This window comes from Verticillium nonalfalfae (genome assembly GCF_003724135.2).
Source record: "Verticillium nonalfalfae strain VnAa140/NRRL 66861 chromosome Unknown scaffold_13, whole genome shotgun sequence".
Classification (NCBI taxonomy): Eukaryota; Fungi; Ascomycota; class Sordariomycetes; order Glomerellales; family Plectosphaerellaceae; genus Verticillium; species Verticillium nonalfalfae.
Window position 1 is genome coordinate 298,306 of NW_021167238.1, and position 25,564 is coordinate 323,869.

Here is a 25,564-nt window from a genome sequence, read left to right on the forward strand (position 1 = left end):
GCGTCGTGAACCTCACGCACCCGACGACCTCTCTTCAAGAGCCCAGAGCCCAACACTCTGACTCGTAAGGAATCGCCAGCACACAAGAGAATACTCATGGCTCAGCAGAACATGCTGAAATCGAAGGCAGCAGGTGACTGACTGACTGACTGACCGACACTTCTCCCGAATGACGTCCATCACAACTCACCTCTTCCTCACAACGAATAAGCAAGCGCCACACGACACACGCCCACCAGGCCAGGGTTCGCAGCAGCCCGTGACGTCCTCCCAAGATAGCCGCGCAGCACACGCTGATGGTCCTTTCTTCTTTTCATCCCCAACGACCGGGACGCAAGGTACGAGACACACCGGGCCAAGCATCAGCCGAGAGAGACGTGGCGCCAGGTACCATCACATCCTCCCTCTTCGGTTCTCACGAGGCGAGAAAAGAACTCGCGGTCAAGCTCTCTCCCCTACCCCGACCCTCCCAGTAACTCAAATCAAGGATCGCGACATGTTGAGAGATAGCGAGGGGGTTTTTTTCCCTTCCGTCTTTCTCATCACATCACCACACAATCCAAATGCGTGCAGTGTGGCGCTTCTTTTCTCGCCGGAGACGCCCGCCAACACGAGCGCCACAACGAGACATCGCCTGCTGCGCGAGGACGGCCTTCCTGTCGCGAAAAACCCGCGCCCAGACCGAGAGAAATGCCGTTGTGCATCAACTTCTCGGGGGCCGAGGCTGATAGCGTCGCATTCAACGATTGCGAACCAAATACTTGGGGGGGGGGGGATGCGGCACCACATTGGGCAAGGCCGCACGTTTGCGAAATGCCGCCGTCCCTTTCGTTGAGCGATGCCAAGATATCATCTCATTCAGTGTCCCAAGTGAAATGCGCCGGATCGACCGCTCAATCGCCACGGAAAGTTTATGTTGCGCTGCGTTCAGCCTCGTCTCCTCATGCACTGTGACCAGAGCCTGATCCGAGTGATGTGAACCTCGCTACCTCCCCCCCCCCCCGGTCGCGATCTTCGCTGAATGGGAGAGCCAATTCCGGGGACGAGATACCGCCCAGGGGCGAAACAAGCCGTGCTTCTCCAAGAGATTGAAATCATGGACATCACCTGGTGATAACTGACCAAGATTCAGAGTTCGAGCGGACTACCGCTTCAGCGCCATGGGCCAATGGGCTGTGGCCGTGCACGCCGCGGCACGGGAGGAAGGGAGGAAGGGAGGGCGGGCTACGGGATTACAAGCAGCACCATCGGACGACCCTGCTGTAGACTCGGTATTTGCATGGAGTCAGACGGTGATGGGGGCGGTTTGAGGCCAGACGAGGCTCGTCGTATCCCACCTCATCTTTGGTCGTTTTTTTTCTGATCCTAGCCCGATCCCACGGCCATGTCTCAAGGCTCACCACTTTGCTTTCTCACGTGGGAAAAAAAAACCGAGCATCTGCAATGACTCCAACATGTCGAGTGCAAAGCTCTTCGGGACCACACCTCCACCACGACCCAGCTAATGCAAGGTACCTCGCCAAAAGTGCCTCAGCGCTGCCTATTGTCCATGTTCTCGAACCAAGCACCTGCGCAGGTACCTGGCGAACGTGTGTGCGTGGGCGTGTGAGTGGGCTCTACACCAACTCTGGCGCAAGGCTTATTCTTTTCTTGGTTGGCGAATAGCAACCCACCCTCTATCTTTTCTTGCCCAGACACGCTGTGCGGTGCACCGCGCAACGAAGGGCATGCGTAGAAAGCAAACCCAACAAAAAAGAATCCTGGTGTGCGCTCAACAGTGGCCGAGGCGAGGCGATTGCGATTGAAGACTTTTTCGACGGCCGTGGTGGTTGTGAGGGGTACATGTATGCGTGTGCGATGCGTGCAGGGTCTTTGCCGTCCGTAGTGGGCTGGCCTAAAACTGCTGGAGACAGGTTTCCAAGGAGCAGCTGGAAGAGGCGGCAAGGCTTGTGATGACTCTGAAGGCCAGACCAGCCTATGCCCAATGCAAATGCAAAGGCAAAGACAAAAACGCATACCAAGAGTACTGAAATGGGAAGTTGTCATGACCCGGACATCGCCAATCGAGGCTGCTCGCCGGCTCCTTTGCATGCGGCACGGTCGAACGTTGCTGAGCAGCCCTGGTCGAGTCGCCCATCCTTCAGGATTTCCTCGACGTCGAATTGACGTACTCAGCCATCGGTCCGTCGTACTGAAAGGCATTGTGCCGTTGAGGCACACAGCACCAGGCATGGCGACCTGGTTAATCCCTGTAACAAGCTCTTTCGCAGGCCACCGGTCTCGACCGCTGCCTTTGAAGGTTCGAGTCCGCGTTGAGCACTCGCTCAATGTGACCATGAGCATCCTCTGTGTCCAGAAAGGCACACGTCGCCCTGACGAAAAGGTGACCCTGAACACAGCAAGTGACCGGCTGTGTCATCGCCAATCAGAGACATGTGCAGGGCACCAGTTGGCACCACACCATCGCAACCTCTCCATCACCACCTGGCCTGTCGGATCGACTCGACTCGACGGAAGCAGGGCGCGACGCGGCGTGTCTGTGTGAGGCGAGCCATCAGTAACTGCTGAAAAATCATCGAGCCCGTGAAACTGGCCTTGCAAGTTCAAGCGAGACAGCCTCTTCCTCTATCCCGTTCTCTCGAGCCCCGCTCTTTTGTGTTCTGTGAGACGTGGCACGGCGGTTGAAGCCTCCCGCCAGTTGCACACCATGTAGCTGACAACGGAACAGCCAGAAAGAGGCACAGGTGAGGTACATGTACGATACTGACAGACTGCACGTCTATTGGTGTGACAGCGAGGCTCCAACGTGTTGACCGGCCCTTGGCCCCTTGCCAGCGAGCTTTTTCGATGCACCTCGGATCAACTCTGCAGCTTGACCGGTGAGGTTCCTTGCTTGCGACGGAGCTGTACCAAGTTACCGCAGCTTGTCATTCTTTGTGTGTGACTGGAAGAGGCACGGTTCATCTGACTTGTTGCGAATGCTGTGCTAGGCAGCCCTCCTTGAAGCGGCGCAGGCATCGCCCTGACGTCTCAGTATACCAGAAGTGTGAGGCACAACCCGTTGGGCACTCGCCCTGCGTCAAAAGGTAACGAAGACTGCTTCGCGCGATAATGATGCCGGGGGGGACTGAAAACAGTCATCGTCGATGCTAACAGGAACAGGTAGCGATCAACACGTGGTGACCTCATGGCAGGCCAATTGAGTTGGGGTGGACAGGGTATTCTTCCCAGCGGGACCCATGTCAACCAACAGTCTTTCCTAAAGGGCGTAATCAGCGAGCAAGGCCCAGTTTTCAGCCTGAGTCAGTGACGCTAAAACTGCCCACCTTGGGTGTTTGCGGACGGAGGAGGCCATGGGGTCTGTCCCTAATGCCATGTGGGCAGCGGACGGCGGACGGCGAACAATCGCTCTCGTGATGAGGGGTTCAGGGCCTAGAAGAGCATGAAGGCCGGAGACTGGCGGAGTTGGTAGTTGCAACGGAGAGACCTCTTTTCGTCCTTGGCCAGACTCAGCAGCAGGAGGGGGTGAGGGGCGGGGCGGACGTCCGACGCAGTGAGATAACTTCGCAAGAGGGCCAGTTGTGTGTGGCTCGTCCCCATAACGTGGAGTCGCGGACGAGCAACAGGTGAGCACCGTATGTAGGGCAAGATCAGACGAGGGTTTTCCACGGCTGTTCTATTCCGGACCGGAGGCGCGGAGTTGTGAGTACTCGCTGATCAAATCAGTACCCGTGTGAGTGTGGGCGATTGGGGTCATGATCGATTCGGAAGGAGAGAACAAGTGCTGTTGTTGACATGCGCCGTTGATGACGCAGCTAACCCAGTCGATAGGGTCCTTTGATTTAACGTTGGTGGTTGGTGGTAACGCATTGGCCGTCGCCCTGATGCGGCCTGGCACTGTCGACATGTTTTGACAGGTTGCGGTGCATGATTTGGCATGTTTTGACAGCCCGTCTAATGAAAACAACCCGCGGCTGCAACGTTCAGTGGGAGAACTGAAGTACTGTACCAGAGTACCACCACTCCTGCGTCCTTAACACCGAAGTCTGCATGTGAACTTGGGATCACCTCACCGGAGCTAGTCTTGCCGCATGAGGGTTTCTCAATTGGAGGGCTCAAATCCCTATTTCCACCGTCGATTGAGCCCTCGTGGACCCTCGGTGCCATGCGTGTCGGGGTATTGTGGTGTGTCGTCCCTCCCGTCCATCGTGAGCCATACTGTATCGGGCACCTGTCACATCCAAGCGAGCGACTGGGCATCGCACCAGACCAGCATCGTGGTGCAGCCATGCATGTACTGGAACGGAACTTGGACTGGCGAAGAACGCGCCCATTCGGTTGCGGCAAGAGGGGATGTGAAAGACCCTGACCACAATGGCGGCATTCTGAAAGTCTGACGCCACAGTGTTGGCGCGAAATGACACGCTTTTCCGCTGGCTAGAGTGTCGCGACGATTCCGCTACGGGCGGATGAAGTGTCATGGACCTTGACCGTTGCCGCCTCATTCGACGTCAGGAATCATGACAGGAAGTGTCATTGGCTGTTGAGGCAGCTTCCACCAACCATCAGGCTCCGCTGGCGAATTATCATGCAACAGCTTTCGGAACCTGCCCGTCTGGAGGAAATATGCCGCCGTTCATCGTGTCACGGTGACGATTACTAACAGTGATGGCGACGGTGACTGTGACGTTGACTCTGTGGAGGCATAGAAACGGAGCACCACCAGACGAAAAGTGGTAATAGGAGAGAGCCACTCTGAGCCGCTTGTCCATGCTGGGAAGAGGCGTCGTCGAGAGTCCAGGCCTTGCGATCATCGGCGTTGACTGGGGTGAAATGTGGAAGATGTGGCCAGGATGAGGATTGGCCATCCTCGAAGCTCTGATCCCTGTGCTGGTGATGTGGATCTTGTCGGCTCACCTGAGAGACGCATGGGTCAATTGCCGGCTGGGAGCAGGCGTCAGTGAGCATGTACTGTAGGCTTTGAGAGCAGCTGGCCGACCCCTTCGTCAAGCTGCACGCGCGCGCTGGTCCAGCGTTGGAAGGTTGGCCTCGCTTGCTTCCAAGCACAAATCAAATGGGAGGGACTGAGGTGCCGACAGTGTCTCATAGCCACACCGTCATGGTGAATAGCCAGGGACTATCCAAGTCACCGCCCTGTCAGCCGTTGCAGAGAATAGGCTGGCTGCCAGGCTAGCCACCAGACGCGGACGCTGACTCCCTTCGTCGCTTGGGGCCCCTAGGGCGTGGAAGGTCAGAGAACAAATTTGGGCCAAACGCCGAGTGCGAGCCGTGCCCACTGTCTGTGGGCGTGGAGCCACGACGTCCAATCGTAAGAGTCCCAGCACCGGCAGAGACCTCAATCGAAGCGCGACGCCGGCGCAGTCGGGCAATGCTGTCAGTGGCTGGGCGGCCAGACAGGGCCGAGGAACGAAGCAGGGGGACGACCCAGGTTTGGCCGAGGACCCAAGCAGACCGACGCGGACCACGGCGGGTGGATCCCGAGGGCTCGTGAAGCTCCTCCACCCTAGCAAAAGTTTTTTTCCCTTCCCTGGTATCCTGGTATCCTGGTATCCTCGAAGGTTGGGCTGCCTGGGCAAGGACAAAAGTGCGAGGCCAAGACAGGGGAGGGTGGTCGATCGAGCCCGGGACGATGGGAAGAGGACAGCCGCTGTAACGGTCTGGGTCAGTGTGCCCTGTTTGTCCGTACACAACACACTCTCCGTCGATTCGGGGCAAGAAGGCTGGGTCATCCTCCCTCAAAAGTATGGGATCTCGTGTCGTGAGTTGAGTAGGTGTGGGGTGGGGGATTTTGCGATGCAGAAGAGGGCGTCTGGGCGAAAAGCGATGAAACTGGCGGCTTTTCGCAGCTGAAAGAGCTGCTGAATCATTAGCAGAAGACCCGATTAACACGGTATCGATGGCTGCGTTGCCAAAAGCATTGTAGTGAAAGAGACAACAAGTACAGTAGCAGGGCTGGTAGACAGAGAGGCATGTGTCTCATCTCACTGTGTCTTGTCGCCCACCGCTTGGTTGGTATCTCTCCCCATGTCGCAGTCAGTCGAGAGGCCCCCCGGCCCAGCGCGGAGCTCGAACCCCCCAGTCGCATCCAACAACGTTCCCGTCAGTGGTGAGGTGACAAGCTGGGGTCCGCCATCCCAGGACGACTGGGAATGGAACTTCACTATGCGGGCCTTGTCGTGGACTTCCAGCCTCTGGTCTGGCGACGTGACAGTCGGTGTACAAGTACCATGGCAAAGTACGACGTAGTGACTTGATCATACCTACTCATCGTCAGCCATCGACTGCCTGCGCCAAACAGTGAATCCCGCAGGCACAAACTCCGTGTCTCACCAGAGAAAGCCTTTCCCTTTCCCATCCGCCAACATAGTTTGATCGCCACCGTTCTTCAGCGGGCTTCCAGAGGCAGTTGCCGTGCGACAAGCGACTTTCGAACACCCGAGGACTCACTTGGTGTCCGACTCCCGGCTTCTGGCTTCTGGTGAGGGGCCTAAAAAGAGCCTTGGACCGCAAAACTCTTTAGCGCACCGCAAGGGCTCTGAGCACTAGGGCAGAATTTGGAGACGACGCCGTGGGGCCAGCTCGTGCACTAAACCCTTCTCGCCCAAGAGCACTGGGTCGAGCTTGACCGCAGGAACCCTTGCTCCTTTTGGGCACCTAACCTGGACGGATAGGTATCCAGTACCTCCAGGCTCGCTCGCCTCTTTGGCTTGCAACGCCCCGTTTGCTGGTCTCCGGACTTGTTCAACCTCGTACCAGGATACATCTGACAAGTATCGAGGTACCTCTCTTGCCCACTTGCCCTCCTTGCCCTTGCCTCAATTCCGTCATCCACCAAAAAGGGCAGTGACAAGCCACACACAAGCCCCCCGGCGGCCCCAGAACCTGGGAAAGACCAGCCCAGTCTGTCAGTCGGTGCCCACTGCCCAATACTCAGGGCCTGAACCCAGCACCCTCAGGCAGGGAAAGAAACATCCAGGTCACTCCCGCTTCTTGTTTCTCGCCCGCCCACCAACCAGCGCCCCCCAAAACATCCCAACCGGATCCTCCCCAGACCACAACATCCAGATCCCATATCCCCATCCTCCCACCTCACCTCGACCCGGACCTCCCTCTTGCAGCTCTATCATCGACTCTCCTCCACCAGCACTCGGATCCTTTCCCTGCGATTTGCTGCTCGACGGCTTCTGCGACATTGTCTGGACATCGATTACTGAGCACCACTCATTGATCGTCACCTGCTGTCCTACCCGACCCAAGTTCCCGCTTGCTGTAGACTCTCCAACGAACAGCACTGCACCACCACACCCACGTAGCCACTTGGACAACACACACCTGCTGCCCCGGATCCCCACGCCCAACAGCCAATATTACGACCCGATTCTTCAAGCACACAGATTGCTCGTCAGAGGTACAACAGCACAGCGCATATCCCACCCCAACCATTCTTCGGCGACGACCCCGCGCAAGCGAACCATCAACCACCACCACTCCATTCTCTGAGACGATCGTTGTCCGCAACGCCTCGTAACAGGTTCGCATGAGTCAAGCTCGACAGAGAACCCCTAGGAACGCGAGGGCACGAGGGAGCGGAGGCAGATATCCTGCTTGGTCCATTTCGACCTAGACTACCTACCTACCCTACCCTTAACGCTGCTGTCAACTATCTGAGGTCACGCGAACCAAACAACCAAACGAACGGGTTGCTCAACCGGGCCTCCCCCCCAAGACACTTTCATCCCGCGCCGTCGGCACCCAGCCTGTCAAGCCGGGACACCTTGCAGTACATCATCCCGCTGCCCAACAGTCTCTCGTCTACCTTGGCCTACATCTACCCCACCGCCGCCAACGCCTCGCCTGGTTGACATAGTCACCATCAACAAATCTCTCTGTTGATAATCTCCTCTGGGACGCACCTAACACTCCACAACCCCAACTATTCGCCATGTCTCCCAAGCTGAAGCCGCTGTTATTGCCCCAGCTTGTCGAGGAGCGCAAGAAGATGGAGGTTCAGTCTTATGACGCCGAAACCGATCGCCACTTTGCTTACTACACCCACAATTCGTCCTCCTCGGACGTCACCTCCCCCCTCACGCCAACCTTTTCGGCCCGCGGTCATATGCGATACTCGAGCTCAACCTCCTCTCTCGAGCTTCCCCCAATGTTGTGCGCCGACAGCCCCGTCTCGCCAACCTTGTCCTCGGCCGCCTCGACCTCGGGGCCTCCGTCTCACAAGGCCGCCAAACGCCAGCTCCCAGACGTGCAAGAAGAGCCAATGGAGCGCGAGGACGAAGACACAATCGTGTCCGACCAGTTCGACCTGTATAACTGCTTGTGTAAGGATGATTCGCCCTCCCAATCAGGCAGAGTCCCCCAAACTAACCGCCACTGCGCATCTAGGTGATGAGCCTTGTGTTCACAACGACAGCACAGACATGATCATGAGCGCATACCCGTCAGAGTACGATGAACTCGACTACGACTACGCCTTTATGAGCGATTCAGACTACCAGAGAGTTCCCAGGAAGCAGCAGAGGGGTGATTTGTCGGGCCTGGCCTCCCGCTTCGGGACCAGGTTCCCCAGTCTGTCTCGCTGGGCATCAACGAGGCGCTCGCAGCCTACCACAGCCACAGCGTCACCCACAACTGAGACTGGGTTCGAGAACGTCTTCAGCACCCTCTCTCGGCGAGATTCGAGCCGTTCTTCGTCTCTGTCCACCCCTTCGCGTCACATGTCAAACGGAGGGAACGACCCGACATTCCCACCCACCCCTGCTCGCTCTTTCTGGGACAGCAGCGAGAGCGTTGCTCTTTCGGCCATCGATGTCGAAAAGGCCAACAACAGGCGCCCCAGCATTGAGCGGGAGCGTGCCCTGGCTACCACGCCACTGCTGCCGCCTCTGCTCACTGCCTTCCCCATCGAACACCCCCAGCAATCGCCGCTGCAGTCCCCCTCTGTGGCGCCGTCTCGCGCAACATCGCGCGCGCCGTCTCGGGCTCCGTCCGTCGTGGGCACTGACATGCCCTCGCCGTTGCCCTACTCTCATGCACCCACTCCCAGCTTGAGCGCCAAGCCCTCTTACTCGTCTTTCCGACCCTCGCAGGATCAACAAACGCAGTCGCACCCCAGCGCCATACCTGGCTTTGTTCAAGACCACGATGATTGGTCTGATCGCCTGGGCCACGCAAACTTTACCATCACGCCTCAACCATACCGCCCTGAGGACGCTTCACAGGAAACCCTGCATCGCCTCCGTGCTGATTGGGACGCCGCACGCGTCAATTACACGAAGCACATTGTTCGCACAGGCGAGAACTATGGCCAGACTTCCAAAATCTACGCTCTTACCGAGGCCAAATGGGCCGAGATTGATCGTGAATGGCGCGATGCCCACGAACGCACTCTGCGACAGGTGCCTTCCAAGACTGAGGATCCGCTTCCTAACTTTGTCTCCGTTCGAAGCGCCACTCAGAGCTCCTCTCGAAGCAGAAGCAGGGGTCGTGGCCGCGGGCGCGCCGGCAGCGCGCACGCCGCCCCCGCCCCTATGGCCATGATTCCCCGTCTTGCTGATGCCGAGGGCAAGTTCCCCTCGCGCGGCGACGAGGACATTGTCGGCCCTATGGTCCGTGATGCCTACATGGTGCGCGCCGTGAGCGAGGACCGCAAGGGTCGTTTCTGGCGACAGCTCGCTGACAGAGTGGGCCTGCGGCGTTGAGCGATATGGCCTTTTCGTAATCATGACGACTTGACGTATTACCACGCAACTGCCGCCTTTCTTCTTCTTCTTCTTCACGAGGCCGTTCTCCAATTTTCAATCACGAACTTAGATACCCAACCACGTCACTCCTTTGACCACTAGCGAGCCATGCGAGTTTTCGACCTCGTCGCGAGCAGTTTGCCTTTTCAGGCCTCGAAAGTTTTCCCTTGTTCTATTTTGCCGTTCTCTTCATCACTTGTCAACCACCTGTCTCATGATCAGATGCGATGTTTGACGTTTTCTTTTGTCACGCTAGACGAGCTGTTTGCTCTTATTTCTCCATGAGGCGATGTGTATATATGGTGTTTTGTGAGCCGTTTACATACTGGAGGGGGCTTTGGAAAGTAAAGGCACGAACGCTACTAGACATGTACTGGATTCACTTTTCGGGAGACACGAATCAGGAGCACAGGACTGATATACCCCAGTTGGGTTGAGATGCTTGCTACAGGCGAGGTGGAGAGGGGACGAATACCATGCCGCGATCTTCAGGATTGACGGCCTCCGGCTTCGAGAGAAGTGACGAGGAGATCAATTGAAATGTTCAATAGTCCGTTCTTCTTCCTGCTTGTGAATGCTATGTCGCCTGCGAACCATCATGTTTGGCAAAACATCACCTTACGCAGGGGAGCCCTCCTTGTTTGCCTCACATGCGAGGAGGTCGGCCAGCAGACGCCACTCACGCCACATGCGATTGCTTGTACTCACCACCTCCACGTTCTGGAGTCAAAGTAGCCTAGGCCATGCATGACGTTACCATGTGATGCAGGGCGGGCGGCGAGCAGCCGTCGACGTAGTTGGAAGAGCGGCCTAGCAGGTTCTTCCTGAGACAGGAAGGGGTCTTTCTATGCCCCTCCCTGGCTTGGCTAGAATGGTTCGCAAACAAGACGGGGGCGGGGGCACCATGGAAACTCGCGGTCGCCACGTGGACTTGCTTCTTTCCGCCGTCCCTCCCTCTCTTTCTCTCGTTACTCCACACTCTCTGATCCAATCCTTTTCCCCTTTCGCCGGCGCAGCGGCCGGCCGTAGCGTGTATGTCTCACGGCAAGTCCCAGCAGAAGAGGGGGGCCAAAAAGAAGGACAAGTAGTAGCGGCAGGCTTGTTCGGGTTTTTGAGTCAAGACGTCAGGCGCAATGTCTTGCGCTAGGCGTTTGCCGTGGCGTCGGACAAGGGGATTGTTCGACCTCGTTAGCGCGGCGCGCCGGTCTCGGGGACGGAGGCGCGGACGGGTTGAGGCGATGCGCTGCTTGGCTTGATGGCGGGAGGAGGAGTTCGGTGTCGCGTGCGGCGGAGAGGGGGAGGAGTATGGGGGAGGGGGCAAAAGGGGCGGTGTCACCGCGCGCGCCGGCTCGGTTGCTAACGGGGTGAGAACTGCATCTCGGAGCAAGACTTCTAGCGTCCTTCTCCCGAGTTCCGTGGTGGCTGACCGAGGTCTTTTGGTCCGAGGGTTGCAAATTGAGTACTCGCGTGAGTTGTGATGCGGTGGCGCGTTTGGGGTTCGGGGGATGCTACTAGAGACATGTGTTTTCATTCAGTGTGCCTTTCAGTGTTTTTGCCGCCTTGCTGTTAGCTGGAGGAGAGTGGCCACCACGACCTGGTGGCGGCTGTCATGTGCATTTGCCGTTGGCTGGCGAGCTTTGCTTGTGACAGGTTGATTGCTCGACGCACGTTGCCGTGTGCTGAAACTGCCGAAAGAGCGGCGATCAGCAATCACCTGTCAGCTCTCTTCGACTTTCCGGGACGTTTGGATGTGTCTGGGGCGGCGTGCGGAACTGCAGCTAGCCTTTCGGGATTTGTTTCGAATTGCCAGCGATATAACGCCTCGTGGACCGGAAACAAGATCATCGGAACATCGGAACAAGCACAAAGGCGTGAGTGGAGGAGTCCGTGAAGGCTGCCTTGTCCCAGACTGTCATCGAGAAGTCTCCCGCCTCGCAGTCGACATCCCGGTTCTTGTATGACTATGTATGTATGACGCGACTGGCAATCAGGCCCCGAGGTTTTGACAGGACGTTACTAGGTAAAGCTTCCAAAGCCTTATAATATTAGTTTGACTTGGTGGGGGACATCCCGCATACCTACCGACTTGCTGGCCATGCGTTTCTGGAACTGGCTTGTAAGTCGAACAGCGACGTGTCAAGTGATAGGGTACTACAAGGAACTTTACGACCCCGGGCCTGAGACTAGGTATGCAAGGTGTTGATGTGTCATCAAGGTGATCGTTGCGAATACGTTACTGGCTCCGTCGTAGTCTAAATTAGATTGTAGTTCACGGGAAACCCAAGATAGCAACTCTATCTGCCGATAAAAAGGTCTGTTTGTTTGTATGAGCACGTCACCAACAAAGCTAGCCCTCACAGGATCTCGGACTTGCCCGTCTACAATCCTAGTTGAGCTTTTCGTAGCTCCATTCTTTGGATGTAACGGGAGTGAGTTGGTGTGTCTGATTGTCATGATAAGCGGGCAACTTTCCAATATTTTCTGCTCGGGATTATCACTCAAAGAGTCGAGACTGCTGCATCATCAAAGTCAGCCCGGATGTGGCTTTTAATGGAGCTGCGGTCACACGGTCTCATTCGCACGGCCTGCGTAGCACCTCATGCTGCTAGCTCTCTTCCATTACCTGCAATCAATGTCCTTCAAAAACGGACAATGGCATAGTTCAAGCGGAAACCGCCCTCAAGAAGCTAGTGCAAGGCAAAAAAAGACAAAAGAAATTTGCAATGAGGGACACCCGATTTGAACGGATAACCTTTGGGTTGCGACGTGCTCTGAAGCGAGACACATAGCTGGAATCCAACGCGCTGCCGTTGCGCCAGCCCCCCCTGTGATGAACGTCTTGGCTCCTGTGACGGCACAATGTCCTTCGGAGAGAGAGCGGGGTGAGGCACTTTCGGCTAAAGGTGCGTAGGCTGCGATGCCCTGAATGTGGGATTGTGGAGTTGACAAGAAGGATGTTGCTCATGTGGATCGGGTGGATGCGCGCGCAGACTGGGGTAAGGATAAAAGTGTAGGTATATTAGTCGGATGAGCTACACTGCCAAACAAGCGATGCTGGCTACGCTTCAAACCGGCAGCAGGCTGAGTCTATTCCGAGACTGAAATTAAACAACCAAAACGCACCCTCTCGTCATTTTGCGAGAGGAAGACGGGTTGGTCGCCGCATGGCCACAGACCACTGCTCACGCAGCCCTTCCAGGTCATCCAGCAGCTCCATCCACATGTGTCCCTCGCCGTGCCCCCTTTCCGTGAGCTCCTTGGCACGAAGACACATGACGATCGCCTCAAAGTCCCTCCGAATGCGCATCCTCGACCACCACATGTCAAATCGCCCGACGAGCCCAAGCCAGTACCCAAACACCCACAGCGCCCGCTCGTCGCCCGCGAGCAGCAGGTCGCGGAACGCCGGTTCCACGCGCCCGATAAACTGCATGTACTGATAGACATTCTCCGGTCGGGGCGCCACCAGCCTCGTTGCCGCGAGGATGTACACTGGTTCCGCGAACAGGTCAACCCGGCGCGTGGTACTGGCCAGAAAAGCAGACCACGCGGGTGGCAGGTCGACGACGAGGTCGGGGCGCGTGAAAGTGCCCTCTTCGTCATCGGCCGATGCATACATAGGCGTCATGAGGCTGCCGCGGCGGAAGGCGGCCGTGATAATGAGCAGGGGCTTGAAGCCTAGGAGGATGTTCATCCAGCCGAGGCGATCCGGGGCGGTGCTGAAGACCCACGAGGCGAGGGGGTTCTCATCCGGGACGGCAGTGAATGCTAGAAGATTGAGGAAGATGGCTGTCATCTGGAGGGCGTCTGCGCGGTCTCGGGAGAGGGGCTTTGCGAGGGATGCCTGCAACGACTGGATCGTGAGGGTTTGCTGGTACATCTCTGCTATCTGGTGGGCGGCGGGGTTGGCAGTGTGATGTCTGAGATAGCATGCTGATGCGCCGAGGATGGCTGTCAGGAGGTGGGGGTATGTACAGGCCATGTCCCAGACTGCATGGAGAGGGGCACCGGCGAGCATGTTGTCGTGGTTCTCGTTGAAGAACTGGAGAAGCACGCCGGCTGGTGTGCCTCCATACTTGATCGCGGCGTCTACCGGAACCGGGAGCTCAAAGGCGGGCTGGGCCACCAAGGCCGTTGAGGACGAGGATGTGCTCGACTGCGGGCTCTGTCCCGCGACCAGGCTGCGTCGTGGACGGCGGGAGGACGTTAGGGGCGTCTTGTCGTACAGACAGGTCCGCTGGTTTCTGTGACAGCGCAGACATGTAGGCTGAGTCTCATCGCACTGTGATATTTGAGCGACTGTTGTCGTGTTCCGGCTCGGCGGACGCTTACTTTTACTCTCCTCTGTTTACAAGAGACACAGCCGGCTCGGGTCTTGGGTGAAAACTTTCGTTTCTTGTGTTCGCGAATCGTCAGCCCGGCCTCATCGAGTGACATGACTTGAAATTTGGGCGCCATTGTGTGATGGATTGGCCCATGACGCTATCGAAGGGATGGCGATTAAACAGGTAAACGAGCGGGGGGGAAACATGCAGGCCTGTGAATTCGACACATTCCCAGAGATGCAATGCGAGCTTGACATGAGTGAGTTCCTCTAGTCGTGTCGGGCTGGGGCGATCGACACTGCAACCCCTCGTTTACCTGTTTAGGCAAGGTGGTCTTACGCCCTTATGCGTGCATTCAGCCCCAGGCTGCCATCTGGGCGCTTCCTCCAAACAGTCCACCATAAAAGAGTGTAGGCATTGCATCAAGATGTTACAGCTTGGTGGAGGCTGTCTTGCCCAGACCCGTAGCCCGTGAAGCGAAGCGACCTGCACTGGCAGTCCGTCTGCCTTACGCCCTAGCATGGAAGCCAGCAGACCTGTGATTCAGGAGGAGGAGGACACCTGCGTTTGGGAGACCAGCTCGGTGGATCTGATCAACGTGTCGGGAGGCATCGCCCATCAGGATGCTACGATGGACCGCGCATTGGATGTCGGTGGCGGTACACAAGTCATTCTCAATCTTTCGTTCATACCCTTGACTCTCCATCTTGTGAGCCAGCCAGGGACGCCAGGTGCGTCGCTCGGATGGCCAGCGGCGGCAACGACCAGGAGGAACGTCGGTAGCTGATTCTGTAAGTCTACCGACAGAGCTTCCATCTACGGAGAGCTAACACAACAGGCCGAAAGTCTCCACGGAGAGCGGCGAGCCAGGATATTCGGCGCTCGTTGCCCGTTGTATGACCGTTGAGTCAATGGCTCCGGGATCAGCAATAGCCAGCAGAGACTCAGAAGGGTCTGTAAGGCTAGGCGAGGCCGGATAGGAAACTCGATGGACTCGAAACACATCACAACTCATCACCCACCATGTTGGGCATTGTCCTCAAGAGAGAATAGAATCAATCAGATGTACCTGCCCGCCAACGCCTTGCTTAGTGAAAAAGAGAAAGGCAGAAGAAGAAGAAGGAGATAGGAAGAACGAAAATAAAAGCTACGTCGCCCGGATGACCTGCGGCAGCGGAGCCGGGGCGTTGCGCATCTCGACGGCGACGCGCGTGTCGTGGATGCGGCGGTCGAACGTCTTAAACTCAAAGACGCCCTCGAGGTCGCGGCGAATGTTGGCCAGCTGCTCGTGGGCCTTGAGGATCTCGTCGGGCTTGTTGTCCTGCAGGACGTGGACCTTGACGAGGAAGATCCAGCGGCGGGCCGGATCGGAGGGGGTGAAGCCCGTCTCCCAGGCGCCGACACGGGCGAGGGGCGTGCCGTCCGGGGTCGGGGGCAGCTGGTAGTGACGGAAGAGACAGAATTCGGCGTCGTCGCGGTAGAACTGGAACGTCTCCTCGATGGCCTCGCTCTTGAGCCTGGAGATTGCGTCAGCGTCTTGTCAGATCCTGCTCACGGTGGGTCATGGCAAGGCATGGCAAGGCATGGTAAGGCATGATAAGGCATGAGGCATGGAGCGGCGGGGGTGGTGCAGGAGGCGACCGTACTGGTACTTGTTGTCGCGCATGATGGAGGGCAGGTTCCGCTGCTCCCAGATCTCGTTCTTCTTCCGCTGCGTGACGGCGGAACCCTTGTGCGGCGGGTCGGGAAAGTCGGTCCAGCGCAGGACGCCGGCGCGGGCGTCAAAGTCGGCAGGCGTTTCGGTGCCAAAGTCCTTGTCCTTGAAGACCTCGTATCGGGCCTGAATGACGTAGGACTGGCGACTCAGCTGCTGATGAAGATCTTTCCACAGGCCGGGCACATCTTTACGCTGGGATTTGACGATGGAGTTCTGGTTTGAGATGCCATTGGGTCGTGAGGGGCCTTTGAAGTAGAGGACGCGATGGAGGCTCTCCCAGGGTGGCATGGCGCAGAGGCCGGCGAGGATGGAGCATGTTGCCTTGATGTCCTCATCGGCGACAATGGTGGACAGAAAGACTTCGTACATGGCGGAGAAACCCACGGGTGACCCCTTTGTCGATCGACTGTGCGAGGGGTAGTGAGGGCTTCGTTTGAGGTTGGCGATGGCAGGTCTGGAGGTGAGCTTCTGTGTATCTATTGATTCAGTGAGTGACAAGGCTTCTGCTGAGGTAAGCCGCCTTTGACACCTGCCCGGTATCATTTGGTTTCACACGAGGGACCAGCTTCGGGCCTTGCATGTCACGTGGTCTCCCGTCCACTGCGCGCGCTGCAACGCGCTGGAGCTTCTGCGAGGCGCGCTTTCAGGGTCTTCCCCCACTTGATCCAGAGCAGCAGCCAAGAGAAGCACGAAGCAGGTTCAGCGACAGGCAGCCATTGAAGACTGGCAGCACCCCAATGCCATGCCTATATAATCGACTACCCATTAGATACACTAGGATCTTTAGACATTCATTCCTCATTCTCGACATTCATCGAACGCATCTACCGGCCACCATGTCCTCCTCGTCCAAGCGCAAGCCCTCCGATGCACCAGTATCACCACCCCCTCTCAAGAGGAAGCTCGCTTCCGGCACCACAAGTGAGCCACACATCTACACCCTGCCTTTCTCCCAGGATCAACACTGATAAGATGCAGAGGGCGCGGTCGCCAACTTCTTCACCCCAATATCCCAGAAACCCAAGGACCGCACCGTCTGGTCAGAGCGCGCCCCGAACAACGACACGCCAGCAACCTTGCTCGTTGCCAAGTACGAACCTGAAGCCAAAGAAGAGACTTCGACAAACAAGAGGCGGAAAGTGGCCGCCTTCGATCTTGTATGCAACAACTGCTAGAGCCCGTACGCCTGAGGCTCCTCTCGGCTAACAATCCAGGACTCGACCCTCATCGCGACATCTTCAGGCAAGAAGCACGCCTCCGACGGCAATGATTGGAAATGGTGGCACCCCTCTGTGCCGGCCCGCCTCAAACAACTCTACAACGACGAAAAGTACAAACAAGCACCTTCCCTTAAGCTGTTTGACTGTGACCTAAGATGCACCCCGCTAACCTTTGGCCGCCCAGCTACCGCCTCATCATCCTCTCCAACCAAGCCGGCCTGACCCTACACCCGGACCCCAAATCCAAAACCCCCAAAGCAAACGCCGCCAAGCGCGTCTCCGACTTCAAGACGAAATGCGCCGCCGTCCTCGCCCAGCTCGACCTGCCCGTCACCCTCTACGCCGCCACGGCAAAGGACATGTTCCGCAAGCCCCGCCCCGGCATGTGGCACGAGCTCTGCCGCGATCACGACATCACGGAGGACGTCGACCTTGCGAGCAGCCTCTTCGTAGGCGACGCCGGCGGGCGCGTCGCTGCCGGTGCGACAGCCCGCGACTTCAGCTGCTCGGACCGCAATCTCGCGCACAACATCGGCGTCCCCTTTAAGACGCCCGAGGAGTTCTTCCTCGACGAGCCGCCGCGCGTCTTTGCGAGGGAGTTTGACCTCGCGCTGCACCCGTACGTCGAAGCCGCAGGCACAGACAGGGGCGAGGGCGCGGACGAGGCGCCCCTCTTCGAGAAAAGGAACAAGCAAGACGTCGTACTGTTCTGCGGCCCGCCCGGCGCGGGCAAGAGCACATTCTACTGGAGACAGCTCCAGCCTCTGGGCTACGAGCGCGTGAACCAGGACATACTCAAGACGCGGGACAAGTGCGTCAAGACGGCGAGGGAGCTCCTCCAGAGCGGAAAATCCGTCGCCATAGGTAAAAGCCGCCCCCTGGCAAGGCATGAGAAACAATGCGTGGCTGACAGAACATGCCCTCCAGACAATACAAACGCCGACCCCGACACGCGCGCCGTGTGGGTCAATCTCGCCAAGCAGCACGACGTCCCCGTGCGCTGCGTGTGGTTCAAGACGCCCCTCTTCGTCTGCGAGCACAACGATGTCGTCAGGGCGCTCAACACAAAGGTAAGCCCTAGAATCCTGGCTCCATCGTGTTTCTCCTTGCGCTTGACGACCCTTTCCTCCGCGACTAGCCTGTTGACGACGGTAGATGAATCCCGAATCCAGGACGGCGCTGCCGCAGCTCGCCTTCAACGGCTTCAAGTCGCGCTTCCGTGAGCCCAAAGCCAAGGAGGGCTTCCAGGACGTGACGGAGCTGGAGTTCGAGTTCCGTGGCACGAGGGAGGAGCATGGCGTGTGGGCACGGTACTGGATCTAAGTCTGGTCTACAACTACGATATTTGATACCCCGGATAAGGCATGGTGAGGCGGGGCGCAATTCGCAATCGTGTTCTTCGCGTCAACAAGGAAAATGGTATTATTCCAAGGAAAGCACTCTAGCCAACCCAGTCTACTTGATCTATAGAAAGAATGCTCAACCCCCGCGAAGAGGGGAGCGCTGCCCAACGCCGAAACCATGCGATGCTAAAGAAACCATGCACACTGATCCTCACCTGGCGAGCCATACAATGGGCTACTTCTCGCTGAAGCTCCCGTCGCTGTTGCCCTGGTAGAACCTCTCAAACACCCTCGCCTCGAGATCCTCCTCCGTGGCCCCCGCGTCCTTGCGGACCATGAGGTTGTGCCTGCGGAGGTACACCCTCTTGGCCCACTTCCACCCCTCGGCGCCCGCGAAGAACAGGGCCGTCATGGCGATGGCGATGCCCCACTCCTTGTCGATGCCGTCGTGCAAAAAGACGACGTGGTCGATGACGGGGATGTACAGCGTCGGGAAGACGCTAATGGTGCCGAGAATGACGGACCAGAAGAGGAACTTGTTGCACCATAGGCGCTGCGCCCAGCGGCGCGTGTCGCTGACCATTCCGTCGAAGAAGGAGCGGCGTGAGTCGACGAGCTCCCAGGCGAAGAAGAGGAAGATCCACATCATGGCCGTGTAGCAGGTCGAGCGGGCACGGAAGACGCCATTGCACTGCTCGGACCACTCGAGGTTGCAGTCGCGTCCGAGGTTGCCGCCGTAGAAGCCAAAGATGACAATGACAAAGGAGCTGAGGATGCAGATGGCCATGAGCACGCCATAGGCAGCAATGTCAGCGAGGAATTCGGGCGTGAAGACACCGTATTTGAGCTGGTCATTGAGTCAGCAAGGTTGGGGAACACGTAAAAAACTCGACTTACACTCTGCGGCGGGCGGTTGAGAATGTCGGGAGAGGCCGACTCGAAGCCCAGGCCGGTCTCAGTAAAGGCACCAGCGACGAGGAGCATAAACAGGATCTCAACGGGCGTCAGCTGGAAGATGGAGACACCGTCCTGATCTTTGTAGGCGAGACCGATGAGCAGGGTCGTGACAAAGCCGACGTTGGCGGCCAGAACGTGCAACATGAACTTCTGGACGTTATCGAAGATCCGGCGTCCCTCCTCTACAGCATTTAGGATGCTTGCAAAGTTGTCGTCGCTGAGAACAATGTCGGAGGCAGACTTGGCGACGTCGGAGCCACCTTCTCCCATGGCGATGCCCACATCTGCACGGTGCAGACTAGGGCTGTCATTGACACCGTCGCCCGTCATGGCAACGTAGCGGCCGCGGCGATGAAGAGCATCGATCATCCTGACCTTGGTAGACGGCGCGCATCGCGCGACGACGAGAGGCAGCTCGGGCAGTTGATCGACTTGTTCGTCCGTCAACTGGTCAAAGTCGTGTGCTGTCATAACCATGCCCTCGGCAATATCCCTCCGCAGAAGATCCATCCGCGACGGAAGGATGCCGACTTCACCGGCGATGGCACGTGCAGTCTCAGGGTGGTCGCCAGTCAGCATGTGGACGCCAATACCGGCCTGGTGGCACTTGAAGACGCTGGGTCGGGATTCCGGACGAGGAGGGTCGTAGATTCCGACGAGACCACGGAAAATAAGGTCGTCTTCAAACTCGTCACGCTTCAGATTGCCGGACGAAGCCTCCTTTTCGGTGACAGCGCGGACCGGGGACTTGCTGGCCAGTGCAAGGACACGCAGGCCGCGGCGTGCAAGCGCCTCCATGTTGGCCAGGATGTCAGCTTTGATGGCATCCGTCATGGGAGTCGTGCCATCGCTCGTCGCAGAGAAGGAAGTACAGCTGTCGATGACGCGCTCGACAGCGCCCTTGGTGAAGGCATGGACCACCCCCGTGACCTCATTTTGGAAGAGAACAGACATTTTCTTGATGGCAGAATCAAAAGGGAACTCAGCAAGCTGCTTCCACTCCGAGGAGCTGGCCAACAGCGGGCTTGTGCGTCCGAAGCGCGTGGCAAGGACTTGTATCGCAATCTCTGTGGGGTCACCAGATGCTTTCCACACTTGCGTGCCGGGCGCATCTTCGGAATCGACCTTTTGGACGGTAGCAAGGTTGGCAAGCGAGGCGACATCGAGGTAGTGGCGAAGGGCTGAGTGGGCAGCGGCCTCATCGAGGGGCATGACTTTTGCGCTCTCAGTATCTTCGGCGGGAATGTCCTTGGGCTCAGCGACTGTGAAGCTTACGCCGCCGACCTCGGGGTTGTACGGTTCGTTGCTCATGCCCACAGAGTAAGTGCCGAGGCTGGGAAGCCATGCCATTCTGACGACCATCTTGCCCTGCGTCAAGGTGCCAGTCTTATCGGAACAAATATCTGGTCACGTTAGTCACGTCCATGGTCAGCGCTAAGAGAGGGCAACTTACTGGTGACGCCACCTCGAGCTTCCAGGGAGCGCATGTTGCGCACGAGAACGTTCCGCTCCACCATGACCTTGGTTCCCGCGGCCATGGTGATGGTAAGGACGAGGATGAGTGTGACGGGGAGTGTGCCAATGGCCGTCGCGACAGCATAGATAATGACATCGCTTCGCCCCTTCATGCCGTTGGCACCGAGAACGATGAGAGCGCAGACGATAGCGAACATGAAAATGTACAGAAACAGGCGGGAAAGCTTGCGCTGCAGGGGTGTGCCGACAGTCAAGCCGAGGAAAGCGCCGCACCAGTCCCAGACGCAACCAAGGGCGTACATGAAATGAGCGGCAAGGCTAACGTTACCATCGGCGTCTTTCTTGGGCTTGCGCTTGTCGCCGCCCTGGTCGTGGAGAGCAGCGGCAATGGCTCCAATCTCGGTTGACATGCCGGTAGCGAACACGACAGCACGTCCGCGGCCTTTGGTAATGGTAGTCGAGCTGAAGGCGACGTTCAGGCGATCGCCGGGTCCGGTGTCTTCGCCGTCGAAGGTGGCCTTGGGATCTTTGCGCGCGGGGACGGATTCGCCAGTGAGGAGTGCCTCGTCGGCTTCGAGGTTGACGATATCAAGAAGGCGAACGTCAGCGGGGACCATGTCGCCCGTCTTCAGTTCAATGATATCGCCGGGAACGAGAGTCGCCTTCTCCACCGTGGTGCTTGCTCCGCCTCGGATGACGTTGGCCGTCGGCGAGTTGAGGGATTGCAGTGATGCGATGGTTCTGGCGGCCTGCAAGTCCTGAAAGAAGCCAATGACGACGTTGATGAGAATCAGGGCGGCAAGTACACCACCTTCGATCCAAGCTTGAATAGCAAAACTGGCTGCGAGAGCGAGAAGAAGAACCTGCGGCAGGTGAGCGTTTGAAACACAATGGCAATTGGTGACTGGAGATGCGTACCATGACCATGGAGTTGACAATCTGGGCGATAAATATTTGGAGTGGACGAACACCCTTTTCCTTCTCAAAGTCGTTGACGCCATACTTTGAAAGACGCAGAGAAGCCTCCTCGACAGTCAAGCCGGCGGCTGAGTCTGTCTGGAGTTCTTCCACAACCTGTGCGGCAGACAGAGCGTGCGCCGGCGCCGTCATGGGTTCGTTTGCCTGGCCAGAAATATGGCCTTCTGTGGCTTGGTGTGCCTGCTTTTCCGACATGATGGGCGGCCGCCGAGTAGGCGAGATGTCGTTTGAAGCTGTGGTGTTGAGGTAGGGCAGTCAATGAGCTTGATGTTCAGTGAAGGATAAACAAGCATGGTAGAAGAAGACGAGGACCAAAGACTATTAATATAAGCACCTTTGGCCGCCACAAAGATTCAAGGCGTGGGACCACCATTGCGAAGTCGATTCTCTACTACCCAAAACGCTGCTCCAAGAGGCTTATTTTCCAAAGATTGCCATTCCCGTCAGTCGAATGAGACTGAGGCAAAGAACTGTAAGGCCGTCGTGGCCCCACATGTTGTCGTCTATTGACCTATTCGGGAAGCCAAGACACAAGCGCTGCCGGGCTTGACCGCCTGTCATTACGTACCAGAATCGCGGTAGTGACGATTCACAGCGGCCCGTTCGTCGCCTCCGAGAGTCAAGTGGAGTAGACGACAGGCGGCGGTCCAGGCCTAGCATCTGCCCCGGCCCCCAAAGTCCGGGAATTGTGTCTCGTTCGGGGTGCGTGGGTTGAGGCTCACACTAGGCTCTGACGCAGGGCGTTCCAATCTGCTGCTGCATCGGGCAGCCAAGGCACAGTGACGATGCGCATCTGAGATCTCTACAGATGATCAATCAAGTCAAACGGGGGCCGAAGGCACCGGAGCCGAATGAATACAGGGGAACTAAGTCGCCATCGTCCCGTGACTCACCAGCTGGGATCACATTACCCATCAGGCGGGCGTTGCATTACCGTACCGAATGACGTGGGCATCAGATCTGATGCTCAATCATACCCGTTTTCGGTACCAATTGATGTTGTTTCGCCAGATTGGATCAAGCCCGGCATCCGTGCGCTTACTGCGAAAGCTGCCGAAGACAGAGCAGCCCGCCAAAGTAGGCAACGTTGCGTATTTCAATCACTCACATGCTTTCATTCAGAGAAAGCCCATTTCGAGAGAACTCCAGTTGTAATCCATGGCTCCTTCGGCCCCAGGCGTGAGACCTGACATGGAACCACCAAGGCTTCGCGAGGGTCCGGGTGGGGACAAGGAAGATAAAGAGCCGCTGAACGCCGCGAAGCCGCCCCGACTATCGGGCATCTCGTGGAAGGCATAGCAAGTCGCCTTTCCCAGGACCTCTTGCATGAGGCCGAGGAGGTTGGTCAGTATCGGTCGCAGCATAGCGTGTGTCGACTCCCTCGCGGCATTGAGAGGCCCGTTGCCGAGCATCGTTGTCTGAAAGTGCATGGGTCCGTAGCTCGGTGGGCTGGTTGTCAGCGTCATGAACTGGCGAAAGATGTTGGCAGCTTTGTGGGCGTTGACCCAGCCGCTCGGAAATGCTTCGAGGATGCTGACAACGACGGCAATCTCGTCTCTGGCGGGGAAAGGCGATCCCTCTGCCTCGCAAGCAATGAACCCGTGTATCAGCACAAGACCTACGGGGAATATGCGACACAGCGTGATCCGGTTGAAGGGAAGCTGGCGCTGTTGAAGGAGGGCAGAGGTCGACTGGAGGTGCTTTTGAGCAAATCTCAGCAGCTCTGTCGCCGAGACACTCGAAGCGAAGGAGTTGAAATGGCAGGGATAGTGCAGCAAGATCAGGAGGTGATAGTAACGGGCGCTGAGCCAGGTGATCGAGTTATGAATGGGAATGTTGTCGGCTTCCATGGGCGATACCAGGGAGCCACTGCTGTACCAGGCCTCGATATCAGTTCTGAGGTCATGCAGGATGGCACGGCGGTCAGCCTGGGATAGGGAGGCAATGTCCGACCTCCTCCGGTGGTGTATGAGGGTGAGAATCCGGCCTTCGAGCTGCCGCAACTGAATGACGTGGCGGTTTGTTTGGAGCGTGGATGCGAACTGCTGTCGTTCTGGTGAAGCGAACTCTTCGATGGTCAAGCCGGGCAGAGGCACGTCCATGTTGTCGTCGATGAGAGCGACGGGCAAGCCCATGGACACAGCCATCATGCGATCCAGTACAAATATGCTCCAGAACAGACGATGCCGCAGTTCGAGCTCGACGGCCGCGAGCGACTTGTCTTCGGAGGCGCGCCGACTGAGTCCCAGGAGCATGGCGTGCCTCGAGGCGATGCCGGCCATGGACCAGGCAGACGCCCCGTGGGGATCGAACAGCGAATACAGCGAGAGGAGCACCAGAACCTGGATAGACTCGGTGTCCTCCTTGGCCAAACACTCCTGGATAATCTCGGCATAGGGAACCTCAAACTTGCTGGCCGTGTCCTTGGGCACTTGGCCGGCACGCTCGAGGGAGGTGCAACCAATGGCCATGATGAGATACAGCACGGTCGAGTCGGCGTCGCGTTGGCCCATGGCCGTTTCGCCCAAGGCCTCCAGATCGCGCAGGACCTTGTCGCGGTTGGCAAATGGGTAGGCGCGGTTGACGTTGCGGAAGTAGGCATCGACAAACCTGCGGGCGGCGGCGTCAGGCGGCAGACCCGGGGTGCCGATGGTGGATGCGGCGGCGAGACCCGGTCTGCCGGGGCTCGAGAAGATGGAGGGCGGCTGGCTGAGCGGATCGTTCCCCCCTGGGGGTGTCGCGTGAGAACTGACATGACGGACGCCTTCTAGGGGATCAAAGGGTCGACTGGGAGCATGACGCTGCAGTGGCGCCGCAAGCGAGGGTGTTGTCGGGAGAACCCCCTGACTGGTGTCACTCGTCGCATTCGACCGTCGACCGTGGTCAACGAAGGACGACAGATCAGTGCCCGTGTCGATGGAGGCTATGCCGGTAGGGCCGACGGGGACGTGCTTGTTGATGAAGCTGGAGAGCCATTCCACCCTGGCGCGCAGATGATGCGTCTGCGCCGCCGTTGAGTCAACAGGCGTCGAGAGGCTGCACCTGGACCCGGCATTGGCGCAGAGGGTGCAAATGGGAAAAGTACGACTGCACTTCTTCTTGAAATGGCGGCAGCGGTCACAGGCGGGTATCTCACGGGCGGCCTTGGCGGGAGGAAGGCCGTCTGAGGGGCCGGGTCTCTCGGCAGACAAGGGCCCTTCATTGGAGGATGCCACTGAGGTGATGGTGCTCGTGCCGTTGCCAGTGGGGGGTGAGGCAGACCGTCGTCGGAGCGGTGCCGAAGACAACGTGGACGAGGGATCGGCGTGAGGGTCGGAGATGGACGAGCGTCGAATGCGAAAGCGGTGGACATTTGTTTGCATATCCGCTGCGGATGCCATGATGGAAGAAAAGACACAGCCAGACGATTCAGCCAGCGGGCAATGTCCGACGGGCATGCAATCCGATGGAAACAAGGGGGGGGGGAGTGGTCCAGCCAGTATCGAGGATCGTGGTGACTCGTTGAATGGTTGATGATGGGGGAGAAGCAAAATGGTTGTGTGGTTGTGCATGCTTGGCTGTCGGGAGGGGCCGATCTGGGGAGCACCTTCCCAGCGTGTCGTGCCTGGTTGCTCGTCGGCGCGAGCCCGACTTCGGCGCTGGTTATGGCGTGCTAGGGACAAATATGGCTGCGCACTGTACAAGTGCCCCTGAAGAGCCCCTAAGCTCACAGTCCGCTCCGATCACGACACAGTCCGCACACCACCCGATGTCGCCCCCCCCCCCCCCCCAC

General features: G+C 57.9%; 6 protein-coding genes and 1 non-coding gene across 7 annotated transcripts; 2 read left to right on the forward strand and 5 right to left on the reverse strand.

Moving 5' to 3' along the window:
* Positions 1-7,963: 7,963 nt before the first annotated feature.
* On the forward strand, positions 7,964-9,734 carry D7B24_001525 (uncharacterized protein; the record flags this gene model as incomplete). Its single annotated transcript, XM_028635752.1, has 2 exons — positions 7,964-8,354; positions 8,419-9,734. The coding sequence occupies 2 exons, from the start codon at positions 7,964-7,966 to the stop codon at positions 9,732-9,734; spliced, it is 1,707 nt and encodes a 568-aa protein (XP_028497954.1).
* A 2,766-nt stretch (positions 9,735-12,500) lies between these two features.
* Positions 12,501-12,601, reverse strand: D7B24_001526. Its single transcript has one exon. It is a non-coding gene; the product is annotated as a tRNA-Trp (tRNA).
* A 305-nt stretch (positions 12,602-12,906) lies between these two features.
* On the reverse strand, positions 12,907-14,234 carry D7B24_001527 (uncharacterized protein; the record flags this gene model as incomplete). Its single annotated transcript, XM_028635753.1, has 2 exons — positions 12,907-14,058; positions 14,109-14,234. 2 exons carry the CDS (start codon positions 14,232-14,234, stop codon positions 12,907-12,909), a joined length of 1,278 nt encoding a protein of 425 aa, XP_028497955.1.
* A 1,014-nt stretch (positions 14,235-15,248) lies between these two features.
* D7B24_001528 (uncharacterized protein) lies at positions 15,249-16,187 on the reverse strand (the record flags this gene model as incomplete). The annotated part of the gene is made up of 2 exons (XM_028635754.1): positions 15,249-15,618; positions 15,748-16,187. 2 exons carry the CDS (start codon positions 16,185-16,187, stop codon positions 15,249-15,251), a joined length of 810 nt encoding a protein of 269 aa, XP_028497956.1.
* A 467-nt stretch (positions 16,188-16,654) lies between these two features.
* On the forward strand, positions 16,655-18,361 carry D7B24_001529 (uncharacterized protein; the record flags this gene model as incomplete). Its single annotated transcript, XM_028635755.1, has 6 exons — positions 16,655-16,739; positions 16,797-16,975; positions 17,033-17,148; positions 17,223-17,902; positions 17,966-18,108; positions 18,194-18,361. 6 exons carry the CDS (start codon positions 16,655-16,657, stop codon positions 18,359-18,361), a joined length of 1,371 nt encoding a protein of 456 aa, XP_028497957.1.
* A 255-nt stretch (positions 18,362-18,616) lies between these two features.
* Positions 18,617-21,987, reverse strand: D7B24_001530 (uncharacterized protein; the record flags this gene model as incomplete). The annotated part of the gene is made up of 4 exons (XM_028635756.1): positions 18,617-19,228; positions 19,279-20,741; positions 20,792-21,677; positions 21,733-21,987. The coding sequence occupies 4 exons, from the start codon at positions 21,985-21,987 to the stop codon at positions 18,617-18,619; spliced, it is 3,216 nt and encodes a 1,071-aa protein (XP_028497958.1).
* Positions 21,988-22,910: 923 nt separating this feature from the next.
* On the reverse strand, positions 22,911-25,172 carry D7B24_001531 (uncharacterized protein; the record flags this gene model as incomplete). The annotated part of the gene is made up of 1 exon (XM_028635757.1): positions 22,911-25,172. The coding sequence occupies one exon, from the start codon at positions 25,170-25,172 to the stop codon at positions 22,911-22,913; it is 2,262 nt and encodes a 753-aa protein (XP_028497959.1).
* Between the last annotated feature and the right edge of the window lie 392 nt (positions 25,173-25,564).